This window comes from Rhipicephalus microplus, chromosome 1 (assembly GCF_043290135.1).
Source record: "Rhipicephalus microplus isolate Deutch F79 chromosome 1, USDA_Rmic, whole genome shotgun sequence".
Lineage (NCBI taxonomy): Eukaryota > Metazoa > Arthropoda > Arachnida > Ixodida > Ixodidae > Rhipicephalus > Rhipicephalus microplus.
Genome location: NC_134700.1, coordinates 260,489,091 through 260,509,338, shown reverse-complemented (window position 1 = coordinate 260,509,338; position 20,248 = coordinate 260,489,091). Strand labels below are relative to the sequence as shown.

The 20,248-nt window shown below is 44.4% G+C and overlaps 1 protein-coding gene across 1 annotated transcript in view; it reads right to left on the bottom strand.

Moving 5' to 3' along the window:
- Window positions 1-285: 285 nt before the first annotated feature.
- LOC142814741 (lachesin-like) overlaps window positions 286-20,248 on the bottom strand; it is a 48,003-nt gene continuing 28,040 nt past the window's right edge. The window contains exons 3-9 of the mRNA XM_075893980.1: window positions 12,511-12,718; window positions 9,799-9,957; window positions 8,156-8,284; window positions 6,287-6,577; window positions 4,912-5,022; window positions 4,627-4,713; window positions 286-1,280 (exon numbers count right to left, since the gene is read on the bottom strand). Of these exons, the coding sequence (XP_075750095.1) occupies window positions 1,180-1,280; window positions 4,627-4,713; window positions 4,912-5,022; window positions 6,287-6,577; window positions 8,156-8,284; window positions 9,799-9,957; window positions 12,511-12,718 (1,086 nt within the window). The 3' untranslated portion in view covers window positions 286-1,179. The remainder of the gene's footprint in view (window positions 1,281-4,626; window positions 4,714-4,911; window positions 5,023-6,286; window positions 6,578-8,155; window positions 8,285-9,798; window positions 9,958-12,510; window positions 12,719-20,248) is intronic.

The following is a 20,248-nucleotide window of genomic DNA, read 5'->3' as shown; positions in this document are numbered from 1 at the left end:
GCAAGTCGAAGTTTCCAAAACTTTTTGCATATTGTCTGATATAGGTGTATTTATTTCTGAGCTCTCAGTTTCACTGCCGAAAGGGCTATTTGCTTCAAATATTCTTAACTCGAAGGGGAAAAAGAAGCAGTCGTATCACTTTCCTGAATAATAATAATAATAATAATAATAATAATAATAATAATAATAATAATAATAACATTTTGCTTGGGAAGGACGAAGTCACTCAATTTCCCCCAGTCAACAGCACTGTTGGCTTTTTTGCGGTCATTATACGTTTGCAACAAAGCACGCTCTACAGGCAAAAATTCGAGAGCGTGGTTTTGCGTGATGCGTGTTTCGAATATACTCACCAAAACTGCGAGTAAATATAGGACACTGTTTATGAGAATGGCTGATTTGCTCTCACATGAACCAGACGGTTCTCTAATTCCTCCGTTTCTACAGCGCACAATGAGTGAAAACAATACAAAATTGGGCTTTCGAAGCTGCCTACTAGCATTGGCTGTGATCGTATCATTTCGCAGTTTCATCTTTGTATCTTTTATATTTACCCCGTGTGTTGATAACAAAGGGCCAGAAAACAGCACAAGGTCAATGAAAAAAAGGAAAACGAAGGGCCAGTGGGTGGTAGCTTTGTGCCTTTTTTCATAGTGCTCTGCGTGAATGTCTAGCATGAATTGTTCATGGCGTGCATGTAATGACAGAACACTTGCAACATATGTAATGTAACACATGTAATAACAGTACACAAAGGAAATGCTTTGGATAGCTTGATGCGCTGCAGTGATTCAACAGATTGATCTTAGTTAAAGGAAAATTGATTCAGAAGAGGCAATGATATGTGCCATGTACCTGTAATGGCGTATTCATTGAATGCCTAGGAAACTCTTGGTGTTCAACGATCTGATGAACGTTGGTGAGCTTGTGACCGCGAGATCGTAGAAAACATTGAAGCGGATCTAGTTAACTATAGGTGGTGAGTTTGTTGGAAGGTTTGACGAAGAGACCGGCTCCTAGACGTTTGCACGGAGTCTATCACATGCGCACGCACCCGCACACAAACACTCGGAGGTTGCAGGTGTCTTTGCAGCAGCAGGATATGTGTCCCGGAGTACCTTGCGCGGTAGTGAGATGTGCGTGATGAAGGCTTCATGTTGAAGGCTTCTCTGTAGGTGATCACGAAACTGCAGTTGCTAGCAGGGACAATAAGCTCACGAGCAGCCTGGGTGGAAGCGTTGCGCTTGTGGGGCTGGGACATGCACCGCAGTTTGCAGTGGCTGCAAAAGCGAATTCAAATATATATAAATACATCATGAGCTATCATGAGCCAGAAAGATTTCTGGTTTGTTTTTAAGATGAAGCGTCAGAAATCAAATCAATCACGTTCGTTGAACTCACTCACGAGGTAAGGCTTATAATAAACGCCTTAGAACTAATAGACAACAATGACATTTATTTATGTTGCTCTAAATCTACAATGCACACGCTTGCAAACTTTTAATATTATTTTGCGCATGTCGACCACTATACGTGGACGTTTTTAATATCAACGAGGTGCAACAAAATCAGCGATATGTTACCAGCGTTACATCAACTTTTTTAACACGTGATCACACAGACGAGGATGATAGTGCGTGTGCATTTCTAAGCGAAAAAATTCGGCAGATCCCGCGTACTATGTGAATCGTTGTCATGCAATACATGCGCAGGGAAGGTGACTGTGGCCTATTTTTTTTTGAAAAAAACTGTGAGTCGGCCTAGCTGGAATAAACCCATCTTGAAATGTTTGCGCGGATGCATGGGGACACGGAAGAAATATTTTGCGCCCGTTTGTACTCTTTTCTGTCTCCCCGTGTGCCTGCGCAAACATTACAAATGAAATTTTTTTCCGTAGAGCGAACTGTTGATAAAATGATGTTAAACATACGCAGAAATGTTGTACATACAGACATATATGTTGAAAAGTCGAATATGCTTACATAACCAGTTGTTTGCTGTTGCGTAACGACGTCAAAAACAACATGGGTATTACCAATACCAGAAACAGTAATATGAAGTGTTGCGCTTGTGCTTGCGAGGATGGCAGCCCTGGTACAGGCAAATCCAGAGGGAGGGTGGTAGGGGTGATCGCCTCTCCCCCCACCCCCTGCGTCAGCACCCACCTCTCTTCAGTACTTTTCATCCATGTCCTATCACTAATTTCACCAATTAGAACAATTGAGTGGAACTACTGTGATCACATATTTACAGTATTTCGGCCATGACAAGGTTTTCATGCTACTAAAAACAGAACAAAATCAGGACCCCCCCCCCCCCCCCCCCAATCTGGTGTTACTTCTGTAACTTCAGGCAACCGTCACCCCCTAAAATGAGTCGCTAGATTCACCCCTGGCCCTGAATAGTTTACATAGACCAACTTCAGTGGGTGACGTTTAACTACAATCTACGCCAATCCGAGATGACGCCTGTATCATTGCGGTGCATACATATTCATAACATTAGATTGGCAGCACAACAACCACAATCGACGTTTTACCAACGTTACGCCTGCACATGGTCCTCTTACAAAGGAGTTTTGAGACCTGGCGGGGCTCTGTGGTAGAATACTTGATTGTCACGCAGTATTATTGGGTTTGATTTCTGCTGGGACCGTAAAATATACCATTTGCATTCGTCGAGTCACCGCTGGCTATGTCAGTTTTGCTGAACATTCTGAAATTAAAATTACCAATGTTGAGTTGAGTTGAATAAACTTTATTTGCCCAACGGTTGTTGCTGTGTCCGGGGCTAGGCTGCCAGGGACACATCGTTCGAGGAACATCTTCTGAGGTCCTCGGCGACGGCCCTGGCCCGCCGGACGGCCTACACCTGGTCTTCGAGGGCCTCGCTGAGAAGGGTGGCTTGCCATTGCTCAGTAAGGCGCCCCATTTCGGTGGGTTCATCAGTTGACGTCGTCCTTTCTCGAGGCCCATCTTCATCTTTTGCGTATTGCCAAAGTATATGAGCCATATCGGCCCGTTCGTGCGCGCACCACAGGCAGCCAGGCGACGGGTGCAGCGTGGGTCATAGGCGGTTTTCTCATGGTTTATATGTACCTATAAAATTTGAAACATTTGTGGTGCATACACGCCTACTGCGGCCCGTGGTGTGTGGGTATGTGCCACATGTGTCTGCAAAAAAGTATCGATGTCGTACGTGACGGAATTTTTAGATGATTGATGTCATGACCAGGCAGTCATAATCGCCAAACTCTCTTGCTTCCCCAAACGAATTTTGATCTACCCTAAGTTAAGAAAGTGATCACGTGGACACCTATATGCAGGAGGATAGATAGATAGATAGATAGATAGATAGATAGATAGATAGATAGATAGATAGATAGATAGATAGATAGATAGATAGATAGATAGATAGATAGATAGATAGATAGATAGATAGATAGATAGATAGATAGATAGATAGATAGATAGAGAGATAGATAGATAGATAGATAGATAGATAGATAGATAGATAGATAGATAGATAGATAGATAGATAGATAGATAGATAGATAGATAGTCCGCAAATAAATGCTTTGCGTTTAGCTGTGTAGCGTGTGGTGCTTGCGAACCACTGTGCTTTCGGAATTAGCGCATCATGCAAGAAATCGCGTTACTTCGCGCCTATATTGGGCGCTTCTAATAACGGTAGCCTGATGTTGTAAAATAAATTGCAAGGGTGTACACTTTGCACGTATAATTACTTGCTGCAGCGTGGTTACGTAAGGGAAGTAGTGGGTCCCCAACAGTCCCCTTTGAGGGTGTCAATAGCACGATGAAGTCGACCACTTAAGCAACAAACTTCAAAATTGGTTTGAAATACCTTCCAAGCTATAATAAGAGATGATTACTATATCGTAAAATGAGATTAGGACGAAGAGACAAGGAGCCACTCCAGACCACATGTTTTTTTATTTTACTTTCGAGGCCGTCTTCTGCTACGCTATAGTAACAATGTCCAATTATGTTCGGTGCAAAACAGCCACACTTTCCGTCTTAACCACCTTACTTGTACATACAGTTTATTTTCTTATTATTGCACTTGTTTATTGAAACACTGACAAACACTTGTTTTGTGTGACCTTATTCACGTATCACCGAAGCTGTGCTTCGCGAAATCTTTTCGTCCTCGTGTTTACTTCAGGTGAACTATGCGAGCGTCTACAGATGAGAAATGTTCAATTGGCATCATTTTTTTTATTAGGCAAGATACAACTGGGAAACTTGCGTGCTTACGTTACATGCTTCACATTTTTAAGAATATAAATTTAACAATTTCACGCAATCGGTAAATATTCGCGTGATCCAAGCTCGGCATTAGGATAAAAGAATGCATTTCTCTTGATACGGAGCAAAGGCGGACAGCAACGACGTGCAATCTAGGCTTGCGTTGTACAGAAGTAGCCCGGAAGAACATTAGAAGCGCTTGGAATAGCGTAAGTGTTAGAATAGGGGAAGCGAAACTCCTACCACGCACATAAAATAAGTGTCTTGTAGCATAAATGAGATGCAGAGCATGAAGCTGAAGGGAAAACGAGGGTCACGTGCATTGCATTTTGTGACGTATACGGAAGTGATCGCGCACCTTCAAGGTTCACCACAGCAGGCGCAAGCGGAGACCAGGAATCTGTCTCGTTACCGTACAAGTTGAGCCACCAGTCACGCAACGAGCCTGCAAGACCACATTAATATACTAATATTCAAACAATATAACGCGAGAAAACTGAGTTCTAAACTCCTATAACGCACATAAAATGTACCGTAGAGTAAATTAAATACGGAGAATGAATCTCAAAAGAAAACGAGGGTTACGTGCATTGTGATTCGTGACGTATGCTACTCTCTGAGGAGCACCATGTGCCTCGCTCACCAGGGCTGCGGGAATGTGGCGAGCTATTCCATTCCTTGACAAGTAGCTTTCCGTGGAGTCCTTTTGAGATAAGCGTCGAGTGGGACGTAGGCCCGGAGCTTGCAGGTATCTCTGTTGAGAAACGTAGACAAGGGTTAATTGTATACGATACTGTGGTATAATCGCCTCTTACAATCTTCGAGCAGTATGATATTTGGCCGCCACGTTTTCATTTCTATAGTTTACATAATTGGAGAACTGTGTGAATAGGAACTTGCCAAGGATAACAGTGTAGGGCACATGGCTATATGAAATAATAACCAATACGCGGGGACTAACCTAAACTTGAGGAAATCGCTTCCGTCCCACCATGCGAGCGTGAATGGTCAGTGAAACTGTTTCAAACACCACACATGCTGATGTGGAGGAGGGGTGTATGTTTTGTTATTACTAAATAGTAATGGTAGTGATAATCGCTTTGTGGTCGCTGGTGTAGACCGTGATTGGTTGCGCAGCCATTTTCAGTAAGGTGAGTTTCTTCATTTCGTCGAGCGTTGTGTTCACGCTGTCCTAGCTTGTGTCTTTTATTTAACGTTGTCTACCCATATCAATCTTGGATTGAACTCAATGAGTTGGTATACGGGCCGTACTTTTATATACGAGAGCAGGAAACATATAGGGGGTAATGCAGGGCCGTCTGACGTCATTCGAAGCCCTCGTGTGAAGCGTAAAACAGCTGCCACCTAATCTTTACCGGATATGCGGGGTAGTGTGTTCCCATCGTTCATAAGTGCCTCTTCATCCAGCACGTGAATTTCATGCTTTTCTTGCGGTTTTTCTTATTGAATCTAATGTCGGGTTATATCCTGTATGCCTGATTGCAAAGAAAAATATGCCGTTTCTCTTCAATTGCTAACGCGCCCCTAAAACGGAGGTCGAAGTTCAGTTGTGGCATTCCAGTTGTGCACGAGCATGAGTCTACAGGGAACACGTTCGTTGGTTCGTCTGCTCCGCTCTACGAATGCCCCTCTTCATCGTGCGACGTGAAAACGCAAGGAGGGAGCGCATGTACTAGCAGAGGGACGCGCATATTGGTGGTTAAGGGCCCTTCATTCTGGCGTTTTGCGTTTACGCCATGAAATTTTACGACCAACAATAGGAATGAAGCTGCGTTGTTATAGGTGTGCAAAAGAAATGTGAAATGAGAAGAATAGCGACAACAAAGAAAGAAAATTATGATAACACATCAGTGTGGGCTGATTCGATTTAATGATCGCAAAGGTTGTCTCTAGGATTACAAAGGCAGAAATCTGCGACTGGATTGCCAAGAACTTGGTCCGAATGGACCGTTGAGAACTCTGTTAAGGAGCAGCTAATGATAACCGTCGTCGCTCACCGTAGAGATTGACGGTGCCCTTGGTCTCGCCGAGAGTGTTCTTGGCGGCACAATGGTACTCTCCGTAGTCTTCCAGCTTGAGCCTGTGTACGACCAGCTGCATGCGCACCTTGTACATGGTGTGCTGCATGGTGACCACCGAGTACTTGACGTTCTGGTGTATCAAACGGTCCGCCCCCCGAGTCCAGTAGGTGACCGATCTTGGGTGAGACTCTAGGTTGCAATCCAGGGTCACGTCCGAGTCGACGCTCGCACCGACCAACTGATTCGGGATCCAGATCATGGGTGCGACTAGAGCGACAGAGGGCAAACGTCCGCACCGTAGCTTGAAAGTTACTCAGTTTAAGTTGTGCGGAGGTTGTCTCTTCTTCGACGAATAAAATAAAGACAAAAATTGAGGCACAGTGAACTCAGGTTTTTGCCTATTCGTATGCGAGAGCATGATTTGATTCAGGTTGAATAATTAGTGTTGTTACCACAGCGGATAGCCTATATTAGGCGAAATTAGCGATTACCAGCTATATCGTACAGCCCATATTTGACATTAGCGTATACGTTACTCATCATTTAACCAGCTTGAGCCAATATTAGACAAATGATAAGCCGTACTTAGCCGCAGGTAAATAGGATAGGTCATGATGCCATTCCTAAGCATTCGTTGTTCATCCTTCACAAATCGCAATGCAAGGGTGGGAGAAGCGGGATAAGCTTTCGCGCATAAACAGAACAAAAAGATGCACAGTGTGAAAAGTGGTGTTACGTCCAGCAGATTGACGGCGCTGTTTTTCTGAGAGATAGCATTATTGTAGGCTGGAGTCGCGAGATAAATTTAACTTCTTGCACGAGTAACATTGGCTTGTAATGACTTTCACTGCCGCCACGATAATTCTGAGGTTCTGCAGACACTGCGAAATTTAACCCGCATATTAAGCAGGGATTACCGTAAAGTTTAATCCTTTTCCTCTAACATAAGCTACCGTGCCACCAACTTGTAATTTGATCTTCTCATCGTCTTGTTTTATTTGAATACCACTTTGTGTTGATAGCCCCCATTTGCCTACGCTCGACGTTTCCAGGTAACGAAGGTCGTTGGCTCTAGAGCACCCTTGTGATGCTCGTTAGGTAACTTCGTGGCGTTTCGAAAGTGCACTCGTGAAAGGAGCGCCCATGTGTGTTGTGGCTCGTAGCTGATCGAAACCTTTCACTTTAAAGTTTCTATTGACAACATACTGCCTGGTACGCGCTGGAGAACATGCTGGCATTCCGGTTGAAGACCAGAAGACGGAAAGAAACAGTTGTTGATTTGACTTCATTGGGACATAATTAAATTGATAGTTTAATAAAACAAAGTATATTAGAAGTCTTTCTTCAACTTAATTCTATTACTGAATGTTCCGTACTGCGAGTCGAACATGTGTGTTTAAATAACTATCACGGTCGCAGTTGCCTTCAATGGCGCTGTTAAATTTTATTGATTCTAGAGATCACTGGATATATATCCTTTCTGTATAGCAATGTAAAATGCCGTGAATATCGTTCTTTAGTTAAGTTGACGAAATAACTTACAGAGAATAAAGCATGTTCGTGTGATTCAGATCGCATGAATGGCCTTACGGGTATTGAACAAACTTGTTTCTAGAGGGCCGTCGTTCTTCCTCTTTATGAGACAAGTTAGGAAGAGTCAGCCCATCACATGTAGACATCATCTCTGCACATAGTTATAAATTTCGTTCGTGGTGACTTGATATGCTTATATCATTCTCTCGCCATCTACCACAAAACAGTCTCATATACTTTACAAATACAAATATAATTTCAGGCTCTTCATATGCACAGCAACGGACTTCAAATGACTTCTAACGTACTCACAGCTGACTGCAAGGATGATCCGCTTGCTGACCGAGGGCAGCACACCGTTGGTTGCAATGCACAAGTAGGCACTCATGTGCAGGCGGGAAACCTTCGTTATGTTTAGCCAGGTGCCTCTCACCGACAATGCTGCGAACCGGACAGGAGTACACGACCGTTACGAAAAGTGCAATCATACACACGCACTCTATGTGCACATGATAAGATTATCGCAGTGCACGCACCGAGAGTCACGGCTTAGCCAAGAAGCTCAGAAATTAGTCTACCATAGAGAAACATACTATATAAAGAGTGGCCACTGGAGCCGATCACGGCCCAGCAAGAAAGGGTCTGAATAACCACTAGATGACGTACCCGTGCTCAATTTAACTTTTTTTTTGTTGAGATGTAATAGCCTCCTCAGGAGGATAATAAATACCCAAGTTTGGCATCATTTTTTTGCAAAAAAAATTTTATTAATTTGTGCAATTTTCCATATCTGCTCTACATCATGTGCCGCTGAGGACATTTAATGCCCTACAACAGAAAACAGTAAAGTATGAGTCAAATGTTGTCTTTCTGCATTTGTTTTGCACAAAGAGGCACATTCATGTGGTTTAGTTGGACTGTACATGTATTCCCTTTGAGGACGCATGGGAGTGTAGCGTAGTGGTAAAGACTCGCTTTCGGAGCATGAGGTCACGGGTTCAAATCCCAGCGTCAGAAAGAAAGAAAAGTTGTGATTTTATTTATGCTGAAGACGTTATTGGGTCTGACTCGCGGCGCTGAAAGCAGCACACTAGTTGGGCCGCAGGGCCCTACGGGAGTGCCCGCTCTTTATGTATGTTTCTCTATGCCATTACTGTGTAAAATGAAGCGAAAGCAACAGTTGCTGTCTTGATGAAGACAAGTGCACACGTCGAAATATTAGGTCCAGCGACATTCTTAGTTCTACGAATTAATATAATATGTTCAATATTCTTTAAGTGCGTTCCGCTACAGCAATGTGTCCGAGGCCCGAAACGAACAGCGTCTAAAGAATAGAATCTACAAAGCAGATTGTATCTATATAGGAAGCACAATGGGGTTTATCAAGCGGCTCATACTTGGTGCTTATTCCCGGGTTCATCATCCTGACAGATGTTATTGGCTCTCAATGTTACTAAGACCTATTCGACTGCCTTAAATCTTGAACCAGTGGATAATGAAAGTATATCAGCCAGCACCTCAGGTCCAATTCATATTTCATTGATGATTGATATGTGGGGTTTGACGTACGTTCCAAAACCACCATATGATTATGAGAGACGCTGTAGTGGAGGACTCCGGAAATTTCGACCACCTGGGGTTCTTTAACGTGCACCGAAATCTGAGCACACGTGCCTACAGCATTCTCGCCTCCATCAAAAATGCAGCCGGGATTCAAACCCATGACCTGCGGGTCAGCAGCCGAGTACCTTAGCCACTAGACCACCGCGGCGGGGCAATTTGGATTTCAGGAAAGCTATATATACGAGTTTCGTAGTTCCGGTCTAAACCGCAGGGATCACATAAAAAAGGCTATACATCTCCACAGTGTTTGCATGGCGTATCGCTAGGCATCCTGGCGTCACGAAAGTCGTCTCTGACCTAGGCATCCTGGCGTCACGAAAGTCGTCTCTGACCTTTCTTGGATGGGTCGAGTGAGATGTACTGGGCGTCCTCTCTTCGCCACGTGATTTCCGGTTCCGGTGTCCCGTTTGCCACGCAGCGCAATGCCACTTCGCCACCTTCAGCCACTTCCGTGCTGTCACTTGTCAGATTGTTATCGATTTTGGGCGGCACTGCGATTCACGACACGTTAAAAATTTCCTGCCTCATATTTTTGGCAACTCATATTTTCATAAAAAAAGTTTATTTTATTTGTAATATTCTGCTAACCTAAAGAGGTTATAAGCAGGAGTAGTAATACAAAAAAATGCAATACGTACATACTACACAAAATAGGCGATAATGACATGCTACACACCTTTCACTACTTTTTTACAGCAATAATAGCAACACTTACAACGATAATTACCACAGTAAATATTTACACTATAACTTTTATCTTCAATATGCTAGTAATACATATTGGACACCGCATAAATAATTTATGTACTTTGTCAAACTTGAGATTATCGATACTGAAATTGTGTATTGTCAAAAAACAAAATAAAAAAATTGTACTTGCGTAGACATGTACAAGTGAACATTGGCGAAAAAAAAAGAAATATTTAAATTATACTTTAAGGCTCGACAAAAGAGCATTAGGCGCCTGAATGAAATCTGCTGTAGTCAAGCGTTCGATGAGATCTGCGGGAAGCTCATTCTGTTCTCATACCACTCGCGAGTTAAAAAAATTCCGCCATATCCACGAAGTGAATGATGATGAGTGGGTGAAGCTCCGGAGGTAAACCTGGTAAACCATGAATCCTCTGTACATTTTGCCCACTCGATTTTATTACATCGCTCCCCCTAGCGTACGTCGCCGCACTAAATCGAACGATTGCCTTCAACCAATGACACGCGCCATATGTGACATCATTCCTATTTTATAGGATCTCGCGTCTTTCATCAACTACAAGTACCGCTTTCTAGTTTATAACATCTTGCATCTTTTCATCATCAGCTACAAGTACCACCATCTAGTAAACACTACAGGAACTAAACGAGAGGTGGCTACATACAGGAGACGGTACCGCCATCTAGTGAACACTGCAAGAACTAAACTAGAGGTGGCTACATACAGGGGACGGTACCGCCATCTAGTGAACACTGCAAGAACTAAACTAGAGGTGGCTACATACAGGCTACAGGGGACGCACAGCCCACGCCCTAAGGAGCTTCGACCCTAAAAAAAAAAACGCTTGGCCTGAGCGGAAGGCGAAGCACAGTCACAGCGAAAGCTAGAAGAGCGGCCTTTCAAAGCCTTTTCTAAACTCTCATTGGGTCACTGCTGTAAGCACACTTGCTCTATACTCACTACAGCATTAATAATAAAAATTTTGGGATGGTAGGCCGGCATTCACTATGCTATTTTTTGTCATCCTTGATTGATTGATTGATTGATTGATATGTGGGGTTTAACGTCCCAAAACAATCATATGATTTCGAGAGACGCCGAAGTAGAGGGCACACGAAATTTCGATCATCTAGGGTTCTTCGACGTACACCGAAATCTCAGAACACGGGCCTGCAGCTGCATTTTCGCCTCCGTCGAAAATGCAGCTACTGCAGCCAGGATTCTATCCCGTGACCTGCGGGTCAGCAGCCGAGTACCTTAGCCACTAGACCACCACGGCGGGGCTCTTCACGTTAAAGCGAACGACTTCGTTAGTAAGCCAGGGTTTTGAAATTTTTATGCATTTTCTTTTTATAGGTGAAAAATTTTTGGTGCACTTAAGACGAGATTTTTGAAAAATGTCCACAACTACTCAACATATTCAGCCACCTGATCGATAGAAAGAAAAGAAGTTCGAAAATGGTTCGATAAGTGCATCCATAATGCTCACGTCATTTGCACGTGCAGAAACAGAGACAACTCGCACTTCGTTTCGTTCTTTGGGCTCATGGCCAAGATTCAGCATCAGAGTTATTATCTTGTGGTCCGGTATTTTATCTAGAATGGCAACTACGGGTTCTTTACTAAGTAAGCTTCAGCCAACGAGAAAAAGCTCTGGAATAGATGTCACTACATTGTTAACACCTGGGAAAGGTTGGGAAAAAAACTAGATCAGTTAACTGTTTTGCAACAGGAAATATATGAAAGGGGGTCACTATGACATAAACGTTAGGAATACGGTGCGTATTCCCCTTTACGGTCTTTTCTAGCTGACGGCTGCAAATGCGACTAAATTTTCAGACTAAGAAGCGGTTCCAAATGAGTTACGACGTTTCAGAACTGCATGGTAAAAAAATAAACCGTGTTTCAAAACTTTGTGGGTCACTGTTGCCGATCAGCGGCGTCAGCTGTGCTGCCGCTGGGAGGCGGCATTCACAAGCGACGAGCTGGCCGACTAGCTTCGGGCCGTCCGGCAAGCTGAGGATGGCGCCCGGGTGCAAGGACTTCGAGCGGTCACCTGAGGCACCGCCATCATGATCAAGGGAGAGTGGGAAGGGACAGGGGTTAATCTCCTCTTCCTTCACCTCGCCCGGTAAAACTGCCGGACTTTAAATATAGTCTATTCATTCATTCAGTAACAAGTAAAAGATGCTAACACTGCTAAAAACATGACTCCTGCTTCTGACAGACAGGGTGAGAGGTGCGGATATCGCGTCACTGAAAAGTACACGTCCACCACTTCTTGGACAGCAGTAAACAGAAGCGTGTTTATATATAAGACGTGCATATTTACCGACGACGTTGAGGTATCCGACTTGGGACTTCATGGGCGATGTGTTGATCTGGCACATGTACGTTCCCCGGTCCCTCTCCTGGACGCGGTGAATGTGCAAGTGCCACGTGCGGTGGCCATTGTGGGTCACCTTGAAGCGGGAGTTGTGCGTGATCACGCTCTTCGCCAGTGTCAACAGCGTGAACTTCTCCACGTACATCCAGGCCACCTGCGCAGTTGACGATTCCGCCTTGTAAAGCGTGAAGCAGTAGCGCGTACGAACAATTATGATATAGCGGTTCGTACTTTTTGTTTGACCAGTGGGTGAACAGTTTTTCCCACCTCGAAAAAGAGAATAAAGTATAACGCAAAAGAGAACGTTGACGCGGTGACGATCGTAATGACATGAATGCTTTTTCAATTTTGCCTGGATGCCCCGCCGTGGTGGTCTAGTGGCTAAGGTACTCGGCTGCTGACCTGCAGGAGATCGCGGGGTTGAATGCCGGCTGCGGCGGCTGCATTTGCGATGGAGGCGTAAATGCTGTAGGCCCGTGTGCTCAGATTTGAGCGCACGTTAAAGAACCCCAGGTGGCCGAAATTTTCGAAGCCCCTCCACTACGGTGTCTTTCATAATCATATGGTGGTTTTGGGACGTTAAACCCCACATATCAATCAATCAATCAATCAATCAATCAATCAATCAATCAATCGATCGATCACTTTTGCCTGGAGTGGAGGGATGAACGGGAGAAATTCAAGAATCTTCTCGTTCACGTGGCCAGTACATATAAGCGTCTCTCTTTGAAGTGATTGTTAGGATGATTACCATTTTTAGATAACCGCATATGTTCAGTTCTGGTCGTCTTCTTTTTTACACGCTCACCGTGTGCCACTGTAGAGAGAGAAAATATTTCTGCGTGGCGAGGTATAATCACTGTCCGGTAATTATCAATCGTTTACGTTCATTCCTGGCTGCATGCTGTAGAGTGCCGAGCATCATCTCATATACGCGATAATTGGTGTGCAGAAAATTTGCTTGAGGTCACAGTACAAGTTAGAGGCATGCTATGCATTGTAGTTCGAGAAGATAATGGCGACACAATATTGGTTTACAACTGTCAAGACAAAATATTGTTTTAAATTCAATAACTTAAGTGAACATTGAAATGGCTCAATATTACTTTGCAGTAGTTACTCGCGTACTGCGAAGTAAGATTTAGGTACAAAATTACCTAAATTACCGTACATAATTAGAGTGATTGAAAGTTTTCTACAATTTCGTGGTGCATAGTATTTTTTATAACGACAAAAAGAAAATAAATGGAGAAAAATAGATGAAAAGAAAACGCTGGGGGTAAACCTGGTAAAAGTAACCGGTTTGGTACCCTGCAAAGAGGTGGTAAAATAGGGGTTGTAAAGAGCAAATTAGTAAGTCTTTAGCATGCACTTGTTTGATGAGGTTTAAGAATATTACTTCAAAATATAGCCACCGAAAGATTGTTCATACTGAGTTATGCACCCGCAGACATCACATAAAAAAAAGAGGCATATGTCTGTAACCAGCAATTATTTTTCTGTATGCTTCGAATAGTGCCATTGAACAGTTTTCACTACAAGGAGAGAATCCGCCGACAATGGAGCTATTGCTTGCTGTTTTGTTAACATTTTATTATCAAAACTCTGATCAAGGAGCGGATAATGGCACTCTCAACATTTCTGCTGTTTCCAAAATGAAGGAATACTCGTTCTATATAAGTTAAAGATATTCTGCAAAGCGCAATCAAGTGTGATATGCGGGATTTTTTACGGACAGTTTAGCACGAAGCAGCTTGCGTACTTCAGTTAGTTAACGTTACCTAACTAGTGACTACTTTTACGCGCCGCTCTGAATGACGTAAATGACATCGCAATACGTCGTACATGCTTCGCGAATGCTAATGTTGCTGTAGTAGGCAACAAAACTTCGTGTACAGCCAAAATAGGAAGCTATGTTGGTAATACAAATAGTGCAACTCAACTAAACTGGTAGCGTATGGTGCGAAGAGGCGTTTACCCAGGCTGCATACCGATAACGTCCTGTTTATACAGACACTGGAACCAAGTTTGTCAAAATTTGCTTCGATTCACACATTTTTGGCTGAACGTTGACCGTAAATTTCGCTCGGGGAGGGCTAAAGCAAAAGACAAGAGGGCACAAACACTGTTAAAAAAAACAGGAACGATTGATCGGACATAAATATTGACAGAACAAGGCGAAACAAGGGCGGAGTGCTTACTCTGTTACCAGTGACGTGCCCGGGCCCCGGCTACTCATATACACTATACATATCACGCTCCTCACTCAGAGACGAGGCGCCCGCTCAGTTTTCTCGTGGGATCAACAACCGTCAAAGAGCGGAGGATACCAGGTTTTTGAAAAACGATCTCGGGCAAATGCCCACATATATTACGAGCGGCGCGTGTTCACGTCAGCCGAGTTCTCGCTCGTGGCCCTCCTCTCTCTCCTTCTGACGAAAGAGAGAGAGAGATGGCGGAGACACAACTGGCCGCGCGAGACACAAAAGAAGAAAGAGAAGCGGCAGATAAAATGAAGAGAATTCCGCGCTTAAAAACAAGTTGAGCACGGAGGACATTGCTTCAATCTTTGATTGTAAAAAACGACTGACAGCCATTTTCTTCTTCATCATCTTTTCCTCTCTGGTCGCGTCTTCGCGTCGCATACGGCGGCGGGCGTCTTCGAGCGAGCGTCGGTCCATTATTACAACACTTTGGAGCCACGCAGGTCGCGTCTAAGGATGTGCCCCGAGGGGGGTGGTGAGATTTATGCCGTCTTGTTTTTCCACGTCCCAGTCCGAGAATGTTCGGGCCGGCTGGGGCAGAAACACGTGATCTGTTATCTGGTGCCATAAAATTTCAGTTTGAAAAGACGAGCGCGCCTCTTAAATTTATACGTGCTATATATTTCGCGGCATTGCGAGAGAGTCGAGAAAATCGCCGTGGCGTAACGGCGCATCTCGCTGTGCGCTTGTCTGAGAGGCGCGAGCTGCCGAGGTCGTGCTCCGGATTAAGTCACTTCGCACGTTAGTGACGGATCCGAGACGACAGCAGTTGGCTGTCGTCTCATATGGGCAATAATAATTTGTCGGTACACCATGCTTTTCCTCGCTTGAGCTGCTGAATCTCAACTAAAAACAGCTAACCAATACGCATGCATATAACCTGACACATAATAACGAACCATCATTAACTCGCAGCACATGACTAACACGCAGCACATAAGCAGTAGGTATTGTGAGGCTGTCGACATCGATACAAGCTCAGCGCTACCAAAAACGTTGGCGCGCACACACACACACACACACACACACACACACACACGCGCGCGCGCGCGCACACGCACGCACACACGCACGCACACACGCACACACGCACACGCACACACGCACACACACACACACGCACACACGCACACACGCACACGCACACACGCACACACGCACACACACACACGCACATACACACACACAATAATTAACAGTTTCCTACGTGTATTATATTATTTTATGCGGGGTTTTAAATTTTGGTGCTCTTAGAACATTTTGTTTTCAGTAACAACGCAATAGGTATTCGTGCAAACTTTTTATATTACAATGTCTACGCGACAATTCCCCACACGCCATCATTATTAGCCTACAGCGCTCGACGATTGCTTGAAACCAAAGCCTCTCAGTTTTTTTTTTTTTTGCATCACAGTGCGACTGCTTTGTCCTCGCGTAAAACCAACAAAGTGCCTTTCGTGAACTACGCAGCCCCTCCCCCCCCCCCCTGCCCTTTTTTTTGTCCCAGGGGTTGCGTGCACCGAGTCGAGTCTGTGGGAGATGAAATACGCAGCTGTTCTTTCTCAGTGGCACGCCCGATGGTTGTTTACAAATCGCACCCATCGAAGCGAGGGCTTTGGTCTCCGTGCTGGCGACACCATTTCACGCGCCAAGAGCCAGGTCACACTCCGCGTCAGGGAGATTGCAGCGTTGCGTGCCTCGGTGTGTACCCTTTACTTCATTCTCGACGGAAAGCTGAATCGACACTACAGCAAGCTTTGGATCCGATGGACTCAAGTCGCAAGAATCGCCGCTTTTCATGCGACGTCAGGTCTATCTTCACCATCGCTGGATAATAGTTTTTGGAGTAAAATTTTTTTCAGTCGAATCGATGAGCTATGAGGAGCTTTTAAGTGAGGCTGTATTGTACGTTGCAGGTAAGGTTTCAGGTGGACGCGTGCCCCAGCGCAGTGGTCTAGTGGCTAAGGTACTCGGCTGCTGACCCGCAGGTCGCGGGTTCAAATCCCAGCTGCGGCGGCTGCATTTCCAATGGAGGCGGAAATGTTGTAGGCCTGTGTGCTCAGATTTGGGTGCACGTTAAGGAACGCCAGGTGGTCGAAATTCCCGGAGCCCTCCACTACGGCGTCTCTCATAATCATAAGGTGGTTTTGGGACGTTAAACCCTACATATCAATCAATCATCAGGTGGACGCAGAGTAAGATCGTCATCTATCTGGCTTTCTACACTGCTCAATTAGTCTGCACTATTGGCAGACCTCGCAAATCCACGTCTCGCTATACCTTTGGACCGAAGGGCAGGTATGGATTTCGATTCCTTGGCGCAGCACTCAGATTTACGTCTCGGGCTTTCCGTGCCTCCTGCGTGGGCGCACATCACACTCACGCACACGCACTAAATGCATAACTTACCCTTCTCGCACACTTATACAAACACACGCGCTTCGTGCGTGGGCACGCATCCAGCGCACATGCGAGTACGCTCGTGCACGAAATGTGTAGCAGCACCCAGCCCTTTTTCTTTCTCACACCCAAACACACGTGCGAGAAACGAAGCACATATTTCGTGGCGCGCGTCGGCGCTCTCGCAACGTCGCATTTGTCTTCGTCAATACGGACGCGCAGGTCTCTCGGCGATTCGTATATACGCGTCTCGCATTTATGGATATCGTCGTTTCCGGGCTGCGAAACGAAGAGCGTTGGAGGATGGATAGGAAAATAAAGAGAAAGAAAGAAAGAAAAAAGATAATGCAGCACCTTCCCATCCATCAGTGCGCGCTTCCAAACGCTGGTGTCGGTTTTGCAGAAGTAATCTCGCCGTTGCTTTACCCTTCACGATACCTTGATAGTCATTTACGTTTTTTTGTTATAATATGCTGTAATTTGACTTATAACGCTAGCTGGTTTGTTCATTAATTCCTCATCTTTTTAAATTATCTTCTCCCAGAACTCGGGGAATCTTGCGAAATTCTATTCACCCCTGGCGTGACTTCCAGTTCGAGGTTTTTTTAGGTTTGTTACAGGGCAGTAGGGACCGTATTGTCCAGCTCAGACCCGGTCATGCTTGAGTGCTGTGCTGGACGTTGTCCAATGCCACAATGTTTTCATATTCCTCCATTGGTCAAATATTGTCACGTGATGATGACTTTGCAAAAGGCAGCAGTCGGCGTTTTCTCTTTATTTGGCCGAACTTGTGGCCACGAAACAGAAACTCGTAATTGCGTCGGAAGGTTCTAAGATTATCTCGATAGTTCTTAATCGTTCGGTATGGTTTGCGCAACGCAGTATTTAGACGTGTAATGGGCCGATAACAAGAACTTGAGAAGAAGCTCGGCATTACGCTTGGTCCACAAGGCTGCTACGGCTGATCTGATTGCCTTTAAATGCAGCCGTTACAGAGTTTTGACTAGATGCTGGAATCTGGCAATGTCTAGCATATCACTACCCGAACGGGGTCGTGGAGTGCACTTGGCCTACCGAGGTCACCGTCAGTCACGGGTAGATGCCCTTTGAAAGAACACGCTTTTCTACACCGATTCTATGTATGTCATGAACTACCTGACTTCAGAGTGATCACGTAAGAGAGCTGGCTGAAGTGACGGCCCTTGAATAGTCCCACAAGCGCTACTTTCTATATATATTTTGTGTTTCGTTCTATACAAGTAATACATTAGTAATACAAGTGCCACTAGCCCACCTGATGCTGCAGCTTTGTTTACTGATCAATTACCAGGCGGGAAATCGAGAAAGGGAGTTTTTCCGCACATGGTGATGCTTGATAAGCAGGAAAAGGTCGGAAAGAGAGATAAAAAAGAGAAAAAGAAAGCGGCAGAAAGAAAAAGAAACTTTAATGTAGAGATAAATAGAAGAAAAAAATACACTGAGGTATGAAAAGAAAGACAACACAAAAAACGGCAAACAGAGAGAAAGAAACGAAGAAATTGATAGGACGCGATAGAAAGAAATAGGAAGAGAAAAATACGGAGGAGGAAAGGGAATAATCACAAAAAATAGAGATAAAATATCATAGAGAGATGAAGAGAGAAACAAGGTTGGAAAAAGAATGGGAGGAGAGGAATAAATAAATATAAAATGGGTGAGAAAGCAATAAATATAAAGACACAGATAAAAGAGAAAAAGATACAAGAAACAACTGTAGAGAGAGAGACGAGAAAATCAAGAGAAACAGGCAGGCCACTCATCTCCGCCCTTCCTTCAGGCATGTTAGTGCAAAGCTGCCGTAATATTTCTTTAAATGTTTGTGTTGTTCTTGACTGCAAACAGTGAAATAACGTGTCCCTCCAAAGTTTATGAAAGTTGAAACTCAGTGTTTGGAAGGTAGCTTTAATAAATGCGAAGAATTTCTCGGCGAACTGTAGGCACTTTGAGCCATCCATCCATCCATCCATCCATCCATCCATCCATCCATCCATCCATCCATCCATCCATCCATCCATCCATCCATCCATCCATTCATTCATTCATCCATCCATCCGTTGATGATCTATCTATCTATCTATCTATCTATCTATCTATCTATCTATCTATCTATCTATCTATCTATCTATCAATCAATCTATGTTTGACAAATATGACTAACTGGTCATGAGATGAATGATGTTACAATCCCGTCGCGTACGTCGTCAAACTCAGTTCACCAAACGTGTGGTGCATACCCGCGGGTGCGTATGTGCCTCAGCTATGCGGGTGTATGCTACAGGTGATTGACAGTTTATATTTAACCATGAGCGGTGAGAACTGACATGGGTAACTTTACCGCGCGAGCGTTAAGAAGAAATGTAACATTGGTAGCGTAGGCTCGATGAATGCAAAGACTGAATGTGAGGGTCCTAGCAGGAATCGAAGCCCAACATTCTGCGTGGCAAACAAATATTCTACCACAGAGCCACGCCAAGTTTCGGAACCACTTTTGAAACAGACCCTATGTTCGTGAAACGTCAGTAGTGGCTGCAGTGCTGGCTTTCCAATTATATAAACATTACTTATGTACTCTTGCGATACAGCCGTAACGTCGAGTAAACATAATTTGTAGCCAGGTGTCATTCGCTTAAGCTTATTTATGTGGCAGTGCTTAGGGCTACAATCCTCGCGAGCAGCAGCTTGTTATATCAGCTTAACGCTTATGATGTTGCTAATATCCATGATGCTGTTGGCATCATTATGCAACTGTGAACAACTGGTAATATAAAACATATGCGTATGTCTAGCGTATGTCAATGCATGATTATGTACATATCTTTAGCGCAACTTGGTAACGTTTTGCCCGACAAAAAATTACAACACAGTCAGCTTGCAGGCGCATGCTTCACGTAAAATTGATTCCCAGAGTACGTGAGATCTGATAAATTTTTTGCTCGGTTTCTACATGTGAACGAGTGAGGAAAAATAAGCAAAAAAAAGAA